This window comes from Cherax quadricarinatus, chromosome 39 (genome assembly GCF_038502225.1).
Source record: "Cherax quadricarinatus isolate ZL_2023a chromosome 39, ASM3850222v1, whole genome shotgun sequence".
Lineage (NCBI taxonomy): Eukaryota > Metazoa > Arthropoda > Malacostraca > Decapoda > Parastacidae > Cherax > Cherax quadricarinatus.
This window is the reverse complement of record NC_091330.1, coordinates 20355021-20371113: the sequence shown is the minus strand read 5'-3', so window position 1 is coordinate 20371113 and position 16093 is coordinate 20355021. Positions and strand designations below refer to the sequence as shown.

Here is a 16093-nt window from a genome sequence, read left to right as displayed (position 1 = left end):
CAAAGGTGTCAACCATATAACACTGGTCAAAGGTGTCAACCATATAACACTGGTCAAAGGTGTCAACCATATAACACTGGTCAAAGGTGTCAACCATATAACACTGGTCAAAGGTGTCAACCATATAACACTGGTCAAAGGTGTCAACCATATAACACTGGTCAAAGCTGTCAACCATATAACACTGGTCAAAGGTGCCAACCATATAACACTGGTCAAAGGTGTCAACCATATAACACTGGTCAAAGCTGTTAACCATATAACACTGGTCAAAGGTGTCAACCATATAACACTGGTCAAAGGTGCCAACCATATAACACTGGTCAAAGGTGTCAACCATATAACACTGGTCAAAGGTGTCAACCATATAACACTGGTCAAAGGTGTCAACCATATAACACTGGTCAAAGGTGTCAACCATATAACACTGGTCAAAGCTGTCAACCATATAACACTGGTCAAAGCTGTCAACCATATAACACTGGTCAAAGGTGTCAACCATATAACACTGGTCAAAGGTGTCAACCATATAACACTGGTCAAAGCTGTCAACCATATAACACTGGTCAAAGGTGCCAACCATATAACACTGGTCAAAGGTGTCAACCATATAACACTGGTCAAAGGTGTCAACCATATAACACTGGTCAAAGGTGTCAACCATATAACACTGGTCAAAGGTGTCAACCATATAACACTGGTCAAAGGTGTCAACCATATAACACTGGTCAAAGGTGTCAACCATATAACACTGGTCAAAGCTGTCAACCATATAACACTGGTCAAAGGTGTCAGCATTTATATAACATCAGTCAAAGCTGTCTACATTTAGTAACTGATCAAAGCTGTCAATATTCATATAACACTGATCAAAGCTGTCAATATTCATATAAAACTGGTCAAAGCTGTCAATATTCATATAACACTGGTCAAAGCTGTCAATATTCATATAACACTGGTCAAAGCTGTCAATATTCATATAACACTGGTCAAAGCTGTCAATATTCATATAACACTGGTCAAAGCTGTCAATATTCATATAACACTGGTCAAAGCTGTCAATATTCATATAACACTGGTCAAAGCTGTCAATATTCATATAACACTGGTCAAAGCTGTCAATATTCATAACACTGGTCAAAGCTGTCAACAAAGTTGCTCACTATTAATATTTTTACCTTGCACTATTTGCTCCCTGAAATGAGGTTAGAAAATTAATTCTAAAACCTATGAAGGCATACAGATACGATTTGTGTATAATGACTTTACTAAGGAGGGACATTCCCTCTAAAACTAAACATATTACAAACGACATATTTTCAGTATAATTTAGTTTAGTGCACTGTCTTTTGCAGACTATGGAAGTCCAGTTAATAGTTTGTACACAGTACAAAAATAAATGTAACTGAAATTGCTTCATTAGAGAGACTCGGTTTGTTGCTTCATGAAGATGCACTTTGAATATGCTACATAATCTGCTACTCTACTGTGTATGCAACAGACTGACTTCACTGACTTTAGTCACTTGCCACTTCTTTCACTAACTTTTGTTGATTTCATACATTGTTCACATCTGACCCAGGTATTTTCTGGTCCAGTAGTTACCTTCGTCACCTGAACTGAGAATCTCCGTTGGTCACTTTAGTACCAGAGCCATTACTTGCTTTGCTATTGTTTTTGACATTGCTGGTGAATATAAATGGTCGAGTTTCATAAAGTTTGGCAGGACCATAAAAATTAGATCTGAAGGACCACAGAAGATAAAGTACGAGCCCTGACAGGAGGGCTCCGACAGCAGTGACGACACAAGACGCCACGAACAACACTGGCAAAATGTTGTTCACGTCTAAACAGGAGAGGTTACGATACCTCAGCGTCCGCACCCAAGTGGATCCCCTCTTCTCACATTCACAGAAAGTCACGTTCATTACAACCTCGTTCTCCAGTCCTACAGACGAAGTCTCAAGAGTGACTGCTTCGAAATGCTGAGCCTCGTCGACATTCTCTTCAAGGGGCAAGTTCCTGGGTTCACGCCCGCTGCCTTCACTCTCATCTTCGTCGTCCTCAATCCCGGCAAGATGGCTCTTGAAGACTTTATACGACGATGGAGTACTAAAACCAGAGTATGCAGTAGTGGTATGTGTAGATGGGTGCTGTGTGGTTGTGGTGGGAAGGAAGGAGTGCCGCGTGTAGCAGGTCATGGCAGATAGTTGAGTGAGGTGCAGGGCTGTGAAGATGCACACACACAGGCAGGTCACTATACTCACGCAGCACACACTTACCACCACACCCTGTTGGAATATACCTTTTATAATCACTGTAAATAATAATGGTCTATAACCATGAATTACCCTTACACACGTAAAAAAGATGCACAAATCTTTCCTATGTATATCCTAAGCAACTAAGATGGCATGCGATAAAATTACGTTATCAGCTAGTGCAGTTATTACTTGCTTAAACAACCCTGGATAAAATTCGTAGCAATATCTTACGCCTAAATGTGACACATAATAAAGATATCATGGACTTGTATTTAGCAGAAGGTAACTAGAAATGTCACGTGTCCATCATAGGGCAACGACACCAACAAATGTGTCAGGTAACTTTATGACAAATACAATAAAATGTAGATATGTTACAGGAAGTCTGACCTTGATGAGGTTGGCAAGGCAGCGTTGCCGGCGCTTCTGGAAGCAGCTGATGAGGACAGCGCCGAACACTCCTGCCAACAACACCTGCAACATCACTACTGCTATAAAAACTGGTTCAGTTCCTCGACCTTTGAGGGAACAAATTAGCTCGGCTGGTCTCACTGGCTCAATTGTATACCACTTAATATAATAAACTGACTTCCATCCTTTAACATTTAACGATAAAATGATAGAAAAAATTCATTGAGTAAATCAGCATCACAATAATGTAAAGATTATTATAACAGCCTGCATCTTACACATTCCGGCAGCATCGTAGGATGTGCCGCCCCACCTACCTGCCCACACTTACCGGAACACCAGCGTAGTGAGGAACCTCCCTGAACTTGAGTGAGGGCGCCCACATGAGGAGCCAGGCAGCCAGTGTGACGGCCAACACACCTACCAGCACCTGTGCCGTCACCACAAGCACTCCTGCACGACCCAACCCACGCCATACCCACCTCCGACCACGGTGCATGGCTGCAACCAACCACCACAAACAGTTTAACACCTCAGTAACAACTAATTAACATCCACCCACAAGCAAGAAATGCATGATAATCAAAGGATGAGAGGGGAGACTAAAGTTAAAGAAAAGGAAAACAAGTAGCCAGTTGAGCAAGCTGTGGTGTGACCTAGTCAGAATAAGGCGGTAACGGACAAAAATACAAAATGAAGGGTAAAGGGGAAGTAAATTGAGTGGTAGTTAGAGCGGAGAGATAAGAAAGGAAATTTCCATTCAGTTAAGACAAAGAACAAATTTTCGACTGACACTATCAACCATACTTGAAACAGCAGACAGGCCCTGTTTGTTAGTTAAATATGTTTATTATGCATCCCAGACCCATCTAAAGTGTGTGTGTGTGTGTGTGTGTGTGTGTGTGTGTGTGTGTGTGTGTGTGTGTGTGTGTGTGTGTGTGTGTGTGTGTGTGTGTGTGTGTGTGTGTGGTGTGTGTGTGTGACTCAATCAATATTTGCACCAATAACTCACTACAGTTGTGACCGGGTGTGGAAGTGTGAATTGCTCATTACACTATAATTTGTTCATGACTGTAGCCATGTATAAACGTAAGTAACCATTCTTACAGGATTCATTACCTTTGTAACTTGTGAGTTCATTACCTTGTACCTAGTTCAGCTATCAAAACTTTGGGGGCCCAGTCCCTGGACCCATTACGTACCTCTGTAATCTGTAAATACCTTTGTAACTTGACATGATTGTGACCAGACCTACCTGGAGTTCATTACCTTTGTAAATTATGAGTTCATTACCTTTGTAAATTGTGAGTTCATTACTTTTGTAAATTGTGAGTTCATTACATCTGTAACTTGCTCAGCTATCAAAACTTTGGAGTCCAGTCCCTGGACCAATTATGTACCTCTGTAATCTTTTAACTACCGCCCACAGGATGGGTATGGGGTGCATAATAAACATATTAAACTAAAAAACTGTGGGCGGTAGTCAAAAAAAGATTATAGAGGTACATAATGGGTCCAGGGACTGGGCCCCAAAGTTATGAAGGTAATGATTAATTCACATGTCCAGGGTTTGTGTGTGTGTGTGTGTGTGTACTCACCTATTTGTACTCACCTATTTGTGGTTGCAGGGGTCGATTCACAGCTCCTGGCCCCGCCTCTTCGCTGATTGCTACTAGGTCCTCTTTCTCCCTGCCCCATGAGCTCTATCATACCTCGCCTTAAAACGGTTCCCGCCTCCACTACGTCACTTTCTAGGCTATTCCACGGTCTGACTACTCTATGACTGAAGAAATACTTCCTAACATCCCTTTGATTCATCTGAGTCTTCAACTTCCAATTGTGACCTCTAGTGTCTGTGTCCCTTCTCTGGAACATCCCGTCTTTGTCCACCTTGTCTATTCCGCGCAGTATTTTATATGTCGTTATCATGTCTCCCCCTGACCCTCCTGTCCTCCAGTGTCGTCAGGCCGATTTCCCTCAACCTTTCTTCGTAGGACAATCCCCGTAGCTCTGGGACTAGTCTTGTTGCAAACATTTGCACTTTCTCTAATTTCTTGACGTGCTTGACTAGGTGTGGATTCCAAACTGGTGCTGCATACTCCAGTATGGGCCTAGATAAGATAAGATAAGATAAGATTTCGTTCGGATTTTTAACCCCGGAGGGTTAGCCACCCAGGATAACCCAAGAAAGTCAGTGCGTCATCGAGGACTGTCTAACTTATTTCCATTGGGGTCCTTAATCTTGTCCCCCAGGATGCGACCCACACCAGTCGACTAACACCCAGGTACCTATTTGCTGCTAGGTGAACAGGACAACAGGTGTAAGGAAACGTGTCGAAATGTTTCCACCCGCCGGGAATCGAACCCGGGCCCTCCGTGTGTGAAGCGGGAGCTTTAGCCACCAGGCCACCGGGCCACCCTGACGTAAATGGTATACAGAGTCTTAAACGAATCCTTACTGAGGTATCGGAACGCTATCCGTAGGTTTACCAGGCGCCCGTATGCTGCAGCAATCTGACTGATGTGCGCCTCAGGAGATATGCTCGGTGTTATACTTACCCCCAGATCTTTTTCCTTGAGTGAGGTTTGCAGTCTTTGGCCATCTAAGCTATATTGTGTCTGCGGTCTTGTTTGCCCTTCCCCAATCTTCATGGCTTTGCATTTGGCAGGGTTAAATTCACGGAGCCAGTTGCTGGACCAGGCTTGTAGCCTGTCCAGGTCTCTTTGTAGTCCTGCCTGATCCTCATCCGATTTGATTCTTCTCATTAACTTCGCATCATCTGCAAACAAGGACACTTCTGAGTCTATCCCTTCCGTTATGTCGTTCACATATACCAAGAACAGCACAGGTCCTAGGACTGACCCCTGTGGAACCCCGCTTGTCACAGGCGCACACTCTGACACCTCGTCGCGTACCATGACTCGTTGTTGCCTCCCTGTCAGGTATTCTCTGATCCATTGCAGTGCCTTTCCTGTTATGTGTGCCTGATCCTCTAGCTTTTGCAGTAACCTCTTGTGAGGAACTGTGTCGAAGGCCTTCTTGCAGTCCAAAAATATGCAGTCGATCCACCCCTCTCTCTCTTGTCTTACTTCTGTCACCTTGTCATAAAACTCTAGTAGGTTTGTGACACAGGATTTTCCTTCCCTGAAACCGTGCTGGTTGTCAATTATACACTTGTTTCTTTCCAGGTGCCCCACCACTCTCCTCCTGATGATCTTCTCCATGACCTTGCATACTATACACGTTAGTGATACAGGTCTGTAGTTTAGTGACTCATGTCTGTCTCCCTTTTTAAAAATTGGGACTACATTTGCCATTTTCCATACCTCAGGGAGTTGCCCAGTGTCAAATGATGTGTTGAAGATCTTTGTTAATGGCTCACACAATATCTCTGCTCCCTCTTTAAGGACCCGTGGAGAGATGTTGTCTGGTCCCACCGCCTTTGAGGTGTCAAGTTCGCATAGCAGCTTCTTCACCTCCTCCTTGGTTATATGTACCTCATCCAGCACTTCCTGGTGTGCCCCCCTGTTCTGATTTCCTGGAGTCCTACTGGTTTTAACTGTAAATACCTCTTTAAATCTTGTGTTGAGCTCCTGACATACCTCTTGGTCGTTTCTTGTGAATTCCCCATCACCCTTCCTCAGTCTGATTACCTGGTCCTTGACTGTTGTTTTCCTCCTGATGTGGCTGTACAACAGCTTCGGGTCAGTCTTTACTTTTGATGCTATGTCATTTTCATATTGTCTCTGAGCCTCCCTTCTTATCTGTGCATATTCGTTTCTGGCTCTTCGGCCGATTTCTTTATTTTCCTGAGTTCTCTGTCTTCTGTGCCTTTTCCATTCTCTAGTGCACCTAGTTTTTGCCTCCCTACACCTTTGGGTGAACCAAGGACTCGTTCTGTTCTTCCCATTATTTCTGTTTCCCTTGGGAACAAACCTCTCCTCTGCCTCCTTGCATTTTGTTGCCACATAGTCCATTTCTTGTACTGGTTTTCCTGTCAGTTCCCTCTCCCACTGAATGTCTTGAAGGAAGTTCATCATGCCTGAGTAGTTCCCCCTTTTGTAGTTTGGTTTTTCCCAGCCTATTCCTGCTACTCTCTCCACTTGGAGCTCAACTATGTAGTCGAAGCACAGAACCACATGATCACTAGCTCCCAGGGGCCTTTCATACATGATACCCTCGATGTCCGAAGTACTCAAGGTGAATACAAGGTCCAGCCTTGCTGGTTCATCCTCTCCTCTCTCTCTGGTAGTGTCTCTAACATGTTGATGCATGAGGTTTTCCAGTACCACATCCATCATCTTGGCTCTCCATGTTTTGGGACCCCCATGGGGCTCCAGGTTTTCCCAGTCAATCTCCTTGTGATTGAAATCACCCATAACTAGTAACTTTGCTTCCCCCATGTGTGCTCTCCTGGCCACCTCGGCTAGTGTATCGATCATTGCTCTGTTGCTCTCATCGTATTCTTCTCTTGGTCTCCTGCAGTTCTGTGGTGGGTTGTACATTACTGCAATTATCACCTTTTGTCCCTCAGACTGGATTGTTCCTACTAAGTAGTCCCTTTCGCCCGTGCCATCCATTCCTTCCATTTTCTCGAAACCCCACTGGTTTTTAATGAGCAGTGCAACTCCTCCTCCCCCTCTCCTCCCTCTGTCTTTCCTGAGGATTTGATATCTGGATGGAAAGATTGAATCTGTTATTATTCTGGTGAGTTTTGTTTCTGTGAGTGCTATTATGTCTGGGGATGTCTCCTTGATTCTTTCGTGTCACTCCTCATACTTGTTTGTTATTCCATCTGCATTTGTATACCACACCTTCAACTTCTTTTCTAAGACTGTGGTCTGGGAAGTATATTGGGGTTGGGGAAGTGGGAGACCTGGTAAGGAACTATGGGTTGTTGCTGTGGGGGTCGAGTTTGTAATGTAGTGGGTGGGGGCATTGGATGTGGCATGGGTGTTTTGATTTAGAGTGTTTGGTTGCACTGGGGTTGACCTGGTTGGGAGGCTTCTATAGGAAGTTGTGAGGGAGGCTGTATTTGATCTTCTTCCTGGGTCTGGGATCTCCTGTCTGTCTTCTCCATCCCCTCTCTTTCCTCCTTTCGCCTTTGTGTGTGTGTGTGTGTGTGTGTGTGTGTGTGTGTGTGTGTGTGCGTGTTCTTACCTATTTGTTCTTACCAATTTGTGGTTGCAGGGGGTCGATTCACAGCTCCTGGCCTCACCTCTTCATTGGTCACTACTGGGTCCACTCTCTCCCTGCTCCATGAGCTTTATCGTATCTCTTCTTAAAGCTATGTATGGATCCTGCCTCCACTACTTCACTCTCCAGATTGTTCCACTGCCTGACAACTCTGAAGAAATATTTCCTAACATCCCTGTGACTCATCTGTCTTCAATTTCTATTTGTGACACATTGTTGCTGTCTCCCAACTCTGAAACATCCTGTCCCTATCCACCTTGTCAATTCCTCTCAGAATTTTATGTCGTTATCATGTTTCCCCTATCCCTCCTGTCCTCAAGTGTTGTCAGGTTGATTTTTCTCCATCTCTCCTTGCAGGACATACCCCTTAGCTCCGGGACTAGTGTTGTGGCATTTTCTCTAATTTCTTGACGTGCCTGACCAGGTGTGGGTTCCATACTAGTGATGCATACTCCAATATGGGCCTGACATAAACGGTGTAGCGAGTCTTGAACGATTCCTTACTCAGGTGTCGAAACGCTATTCTCAGGTTTTCCAAGCGCCCATATACTGCAACAGATATCTGATTGATGTGCGCCTCAGATGTGCTCGGTATTATACTCCTTTTTTATTATAATCATGGGGGAGCGCTAAACCCGTAGGGATTATACAGCGCCTGTGGGGAGGGGGATGGGAAGGTATTCAGGCTAAATTCGGGGAACTGGAGCACAGATCCAATTCCCTAGATCAAGAGCCCCTAACCAGCGTCAAGGAACCTCCCTTGAGGAGTCGGTATTATACTTACCCAAAGATCTTTTTCCTTGAGTGAGGTTTGCAGTCTTAGGCCCCTCTAGCCTGTACTCAGTCTGCGGTCTTCATTGACCTTGGTGGGGTTGAACTCCAGGAGCCAGTTGTTGGAACAGGCTTGCAGCCTGTCCAGATCCCTTTGTAGTCCTGCCTGATCCTCATCCACTTGAATTCTCCGCATTAGCTTCACGTCGTCTGCAAACAGGGACACTCTGAGTCTGTCGCTTCCGTCATGTCAATCATACATATCAGAAGCAGCACCGGCCCTAGGACTGACCTTGTGGAACCCTGCTCGTCACAGGCGCCCACTCTAACACCTCGTCACATACCATCACTTGTTGTTTCCTTCCTGTCAACTATTCTCTGATCCATTGCAGTGCCTTTCCTGTTATTCCTGCCTGATCCTCTAGCTTTTGCATTGATCTGTTGTGTGGAACCATGCTAAAAGTCAGTCAAAAAAAAAAAAAAAAAAAAATGCAGTCTACCTACCCTCTTTCTCTCCTGCCTTACTTTTGTCACCTTGTTGTAAAACTCCAGTAGGTTTGCGATACAGGATTTCTCCTCCCTGAAACCGTGTTTCGTTATCGTGAATAAGTTAATTTCTTTCTAGGGGCTCCACAATACTTCTTTGTCGTTTCTTGTTATCTCCCCTCCTTCCTTCCTCAGCCTGGTTACCTGGTCCTTGACTGCTGTTTTCCTCCTGATGTGGCTGTACAACAACTTTGGGTCAGATCTAGTTGTACTCATCTATTTGTGTGGTTGCAGGGGTCAAGTCACAGCTCTTGCCCCCGCCTCTTCGCTGGTCGCTACTGTGGGTGTATACTCACCTAGTTGTTGTGGTTGCACGAGCAGAGTCACAGTTCCTGGCCCCGCCTCTTCACTGGTCGTACTAAGTCACTCTCCATGCTCCAAGAGTTTTATCACAGCTTTGTGTACTCACCTAATTGTACTCACCTAATTGTGGTTGCAGGGGTCGAGACTCAGCTCCTGGCCCCGCCTCTTCACTGATCGCTACTAGGTCCTCTCTCTGCTTCCTGGGCTGTATCATACCTCTTCTTAAAACTATGTATGGTTCCTGCCTCCACTACTTCACTTGCTAGGCTATTCCACTTCCTGACAACTCTATGACTGAAGAAATACTTCCTAACGTCCCTGTGACTCGTCTGAGTCTTCAGCTTCCAGTTGTGACCCCTTGTCCCTGTGTCCCCTCTCTGGAACATCCTATCTCTGTCCACCTTGTCTATTCCCCGCAGCATCTTGTATGTCGTTATCATGTCTCCCCTGACCCTTCTGTCCTCCAGTGTCGTCAGTCCGATTTCCCTCAACCTTTCCTCGTACGACATTCCCCTGAGCTCTGGGACTAGCCTTGTTGCAAACCTTTGTACTTTCTCTAACTTCTTGACGTGCTTGACCAGGTGTGGGTTCCAGACTGGTGCTGCATACTCCAGTATGGGCCTAACATACACAGTGTACAGTGTCTTGAACGATTCCTTATTAAGGTATCGGAACGCTATTCTCAGGTTTGCCAGGCGCCCGTATGCTGCAGCAGTTATTTGGTTGATGTGTGCCTCCGGTGATGTGCTCGGTGTTATGGTCACCCCAAGGTCTTTCTCCCTGAGTGAGGTCTGTAGTCTTTGTCCACCTAGCCTATACTCTGTCTGCAGTCTTCTTTGCCCCTCCTCAATCTTCATGACTTTGCATTTGGCTGGATTGAATTCGAGAAGCCAGTTACTGGACCACATGACCAGCCTGTCCAGGTTTCTTTGCAGTCCTGCCTCATCCTCATCCGATTTAATTCTCATCAACTTCACATCATCTGCGAACAGAGACACTTCAGAGTCTATTCCTTCCATCATGTCGTTCACATATATCAAAAATAGCACTGGTCCTAGAACTGACCCCTGTGGGACCCAGCTCGTCAAAGGCGCCCACTGTGATACCTCTTCACGTACCATGACTCGTTGCTGCCTCCCTGTCAGGTATTCCCTGATCCATTGCAGTGCCCTCCCTGTTACATGCGCCTGATCCTCCAGCTTCTGCACTAATCTCTTGTGGGGAACTGTGTCAAAGGCCTTCCTGCAGTCTAGGAAAACGCAATCTACCCACCCCTCTCTCTCGTGTCTTACTTCTGTTACCTTGTCATAAAACTCCAGGAGGTTTGTGATGTGTGTGTGTGTGTGTGTGTGTGTGTGTGTGTGTGTGTGTGTGTGTGTGTGTGTGTGTGTGTGTGTGTATTAGGGGTAAGGTGTTGACAGTTATTCAATTGTGTAACTTAGTTAATGATTGAAGTTTATCTCTTCAGATCAATAGGAGACAACACAGCTCACAACCAAAGGGAAACCCGGGTTCGATTTCCAGGCGGGGCGAGAAGTGTGGGCAAGTATTCTTAAATAATAATAATATCTTTATTTCTACAAGTACATGTACAAGGTATACAGGCCTAACTGACATCAATGACATACTACTACACGAAAGCCGCTTGTTATGAAGAGCATTTCGGGCAAATTGGTCAGTTTTGTCCCAGGATGCGACCCACACCAGTCCACTAACACCCAGGTACCTATTTTATACTGATGGGTGAATAAGGACAGCAGGTGTCTTATGGAAACACGTCCTAATGTTTTCCAGCCGTACCGGAGATTCGAACTCCGGACCTTAGTGTGTGATGTGAGTGCGCTGGTGATCGAGCTACGGGACTCCTACTGCCACTGCAGGCATGTACCTGGCTGTCGATCCATTGTTTTGGGTGGCATCTGGGAAGAATGAGGGATTGTAGTATCCCTTAGATAGAAGCCAAACACAGGTATAATGGGAATGTAGACAGTGGAGTCAGAGTAGACCTGTGGATTCCATCTCTCATTGGTTTTCAGATGCATGATAGAACTGATGAATGGTAAAGTCATTTGCCGTCAAGGAGGAATTAGATTACAACCTTGGGCTGTCAGTTAACCGTTTGAGAACAATAATACGAAAAGAACTTAAACTGAAATTCAATGACTCGAGACTGAGGGAGACACAGCAATCAGTCCACCTACCAGCATTCTATCATGCAGGAGGAGCCACATATTTATGGCATGTCACTACCGCCAGGCTCCAGCTGGATTACAAGTATCTCTGGAGGTTGCATCAGCACAACTAGCTGATGTAGACATTAACTAAATGTAAACTTTGCCACATGGACTATTGTCACACCTTGTCATTATGTGCTGGACTGCGATAAAATTAAAGAATTCAGAGACAACTCATTCACAAACATTCAAGGAATGTCAAAGTATTTTATCCACAGTGGCATGTTGTTACCAACCATTCTGGAAACAAAACTAACTTTGCCAACTGTAAATAATGCACAATCATTTAAACTTGTATAAATTCAAACATACCTTGTTAAAATATAAGGTTATATAATTCAAAAACCACATATTAACTACATTGTAATCTATTTGTGACTTAACTCATATCTGCATAATCAACTCGGTACGACTGCAACCAGATATAAACATGAACATAGTTAACTACCACTGTAGCTTGTTTAGCTATCAAAACATTGGGGCCCAGTCCTTGGACCCATTATGTACCTTGTTATGTTTTGACTACTACCCACTGAGAGTCGAAGATCAAAATGAATTTTTTATGAGAGAGCCACAAAATTTGATTAACACAAGCCTATCCGATGTTATCCTGACGCCAAATGACTTCGAACAGGCGATAAATGACATGCCCATGCACTCTGCCCCAGGGCCAGACTCATGGAACTCTGTGTTCATCAAGAACTGCAAGAAGCCCCTATCACGAGCCTTTTCCATCCTATGGAGAGGGAGCATGGACACGGGGGTCGTCCCTCAGTTACTAAAAACAACAGACATAGCCCCACTCCACAAAGGGGGCAGTAAAGCAACAGCAAAGAACTACAGACCAATAGCACTAACATCCCATATCATAAAAATCTTTGAAAGGGTCCTAAGAAGCAAGATCACCACCCATCTAGAAACCCATCAGTTACACAACCCAGGGCAACATGGGTTTAGAACAGGTCGCTCCTGTCTGTCTCAACTACTGGATCACTACGACAAGGTCCTAAATGCACTAGAAGACAAAAAGAATGCAGATGTAATATATACAGACTTTGCAAAAGCCTTCGACAAGTGTGACCATGGCGTAATAGCGCACAAAATGCGCGCTAAAGGAATAACAGGAAAAGTCGGTCGATGGATCTATAATTCCCCACAAACAGAACACAGAGAGTAGTCGTCAACAGAGTAAAGTCCGAGGCAGCTACGGTGAAAAGCTCTGTTCCACAAGGCACAGTACTAGCTCCCATCTTGTTCCTCATCCTCATATCCGACATAGACAAGGATGTCAGCCACAGCACCGTGTCTTCCTTTGCAGATGACACCCGAATCTGCATGACAGTGTCTTCCATTGCAGACACTGCAAGGCTCCAGGCGGACATCAACCAAATCTTTCAGTGGGCTGCAGAAAACAATATGAAGTTCAACGATGAGAAATTTCAATTACTCAGATATGGTAAACATGAGGAAATTAAATCTTCATCAGAGTACAAAACAAATTCTGGCCACAAAATAGAGCGAAACACCAACGTCAAAGACCTGGGAGTGATTATGTCGGAGGATCTCACCTTCAAGGACCATAACATTGTATCAATCGCATCTGCTAGAAAAATGACAGGATGGATAATGAGAACCTTCAAAACTAGGGAGGCCAAGCCCATGATGACACTCTTCAGGTCACTTGTTCTATCTAGGCTGGAATATTGCTGCACTCTAACAGCACCTTTCAAGGCAGGTGAAATTGCCGACCTAGAAAATGTACAGAGAACTTTCACGGCGCGCATAACGGAGATAAAACACCTCAATTACTGGGAGCGCTTGAGGTTTCTAAACCTGTATTCCCTGGAACGCAGGAGGGAGAGATACATGATTATATACACCTGGAAAATCCTAGAGGGACTAGTACCGAACTTGCACACGAAAATCACTCACTACGAAAGCAAAAGACTTGGCAGACGATGCACCATCCCCCCAATGAAAAGCAGGGGTGTCACTAGCACGTTAAGAGACCATACAATAAGTGTCAGGGGCCCGAGACTGTTCAACTGCCTCCCAGCACACATAAGGGGGATTACCAACAGACCCCTGGCAGTCTTCAAGCTGGCACTGGACAAGCACCTAAAGTCAGTTCCTGATCAGCCGGGCTGTGGCTCGTACGTTGGTTTGCGTGCAGCCAGCAGCAACAGCCTGGTTGATCAGGCGCTGATCCACCAGGAGGCCTGGTCACAGACCGGGCCGCGGGGGCATTGACCCCCGAAACTCTCTCCAGGTAAACTCCAGGTAAAACACCGTGGGTATGGGGTGCATAATAAACATATTAAACTACCTTAGATAAGGCTCGACTGAGAAACGAGCTCAATTAGCAGAATTCTTTTAGTGTAAAATTATATGTGTAAATAGAAAGTATTTTGTGTAATTCTAGTATTGTGTAAAAGCTACGTCAAGTTGTTCATGTCAGTCGCCGTCAAGCGGATGACCTCCCAGTGGTATTTCCAAATACGCTAAAAATTCCAGACACTTGTTGACTGATAATTCACTTGTAGCTGTAGTCTTTGTACACTTCACTGTTTTTATACATCAGATTACAGAGGATTAAACGAGATTATAGTATGTCAGAATATTCTGTGTAATGTATTACAACATGCTGTGTTGTGTGTCACATGCTATGTGGTGTCACAACATGCTGTGTGTGTCACATGCTATGTGGTGTCACAACATGCTGTGTTGTGTGTCACATGCTATGTGGTGTCACAACATGCTGTGTTGTGTGTCACATGCTATGTGGTGTCACAACATGCTGTGTTGTGTGTCACATGCTATGTGTCACAACATGCTGTGTTGTGTGTCACATGCTATGTGGTGTCACAACATGCTGTGTTGTGTGTCACATGCTATGTGGTGTCACAACATGCTGTGTTGTGTGTCACATGCTATGTGTCACAACATGCTGTGTTGTGTGTCACATGCTATGTGTCACAACATGCTGTGTTGTGTGTCACAATATTCTGTGTGGTCTGTTACAAGTTGCGTGGTGTGTCACAACATGTGTGGTGTGTCATGTTGTGTGGTGTGTCACGACATGTGTGGTGTGTCACGACATGTGTGGTGTGTCATGCTGTGTGGTGTGTCACGACATGTGTGGTGTGTCATGCTGTGTGGTGTGTCATGCTGTGTGCTGTGTCATGCTGTGTGCTATGTGGTCTGTTACAAACTGCGTGGTGTGTCACGACATGTGTGGTGTGTCATGCTGTGCTGTGTCATGCTGTGTGCTGTCATGCTGTGTGCTGTGCCAAGATGTGTGCTATGTCTGCTGTGTGCTGTGTCATGCTGTGTGCTGTGTCATGCTGTGTGCTGTGTCATGCTGTGTGCTGTGTCATGCTGTGTCATGCTGTGTGCTGTGTGCTGTGTCATGCTGTGTGCTGTGTCATGCTGTGTGCTGTGTACTGGCTAGGTGTTAATCATGTTCAGTTTCCTGCGCTGTGATAACAACTCTAGATCCATCCGTCCAGGTGAGGCAGAGTACACACTCACCTGGTGATCCGTCCAGGTGAGCCAGAGTACACACTCACCTGGTGATCCGTCCAGGTGAGCCAGAGTACACACTCACCTGGTGATCCGTCCAGGTGAGCCAGAGTACACACTCACCTGGTGATCCGTCCAGGTGAGCCAGAGTACACACTCACCTGGTGATCCGTCCAGGTGAGCCAGAGTACACACTCACCTGGTGATCCGTCCAGGTGAGCCAGAGTACACACTCACCTGGTGATCCGTCCAGGTGAGCCAGAGTACACACTCACCTGGTGATCCGTCCAGGTGAGCCAGAGTACACACTCACCTGTGATCATCGTCTTAACATCACAACACACTAGCAACATTCCCGCAACAAACATGAACATAAGAACATAAGAAAGGAGGAACACTGCAGGAGGCCTGTTGGCCCATACTAGGCAGGTCATTTACAATTCATCCCACTAACAAAACATTTGCCCAACCCAATTTTCAATGCTACCCAAGAAATAAGCTCTGATGTGAAAGTCCCACTCAAATCCAACCCCTCTCACTCATGTACTTATCCAACCTAAATTTGAAACTACCCAAAGTCCCAGCCTCAATAACCCAACTAGGTAGACTGTTCCACTCATCTACTACCCTATTTCCAAACCAATACTTTCCTACGTCCTTTCTAAATCTAAACTTATCTAATTTAAATCCATTACTGCGGGTTCTCTCTTGGAGAGACATCTTCAAGACCTTGGTGGTGACGTGTACTTAGCTCTGTGAAGACCTGTTTGTGCGCTCTCTACGAATTGAAGCAAGATGCCCTCCATCGAGCAACTTTACCAACAGCTTAAGGAAGAATTGAGGAT

General features: G+C 45.2%; 1 protein-coding gene across 3 annotated transcripts in view; it reads right to left on the bottom strand.

Annotated features, from left to right (window-relative positions):
• Window positions 1–812: 812 nt before the first annotated feature.
• The window catches only part of LOC128696437 (uncharacterized), a 142586-nt gene continuing 127305 nt past the window's right edge, over window positions 813–16093 (bottom strand). For 2 of the 3 annotated variants that reach the window (XM_070092509.1, XM_070092508.1), the window contains 3 exons: window positions 3007–3176; window positions 2655–2738; window positions 814–2291 (listed from right to left, as the gene is read on the bottom strand). In XM_070092509.1, the coding sequence (XP_069948610.1) occupies window positions 1611–2291; window positions 2655–2738; window positions 3007–3176 (935 nt within the window). In that variant the 3' untranslated portion in view covers window positions 814–1610. Of the gene's footprint in view, window positions 2292–2654; window positions 2739–3006; window positions 3177–16093 lie in introns of all 3 variants that reach the window. The other variant, XM_070092510.1, reaches the window with a different exon arrangement.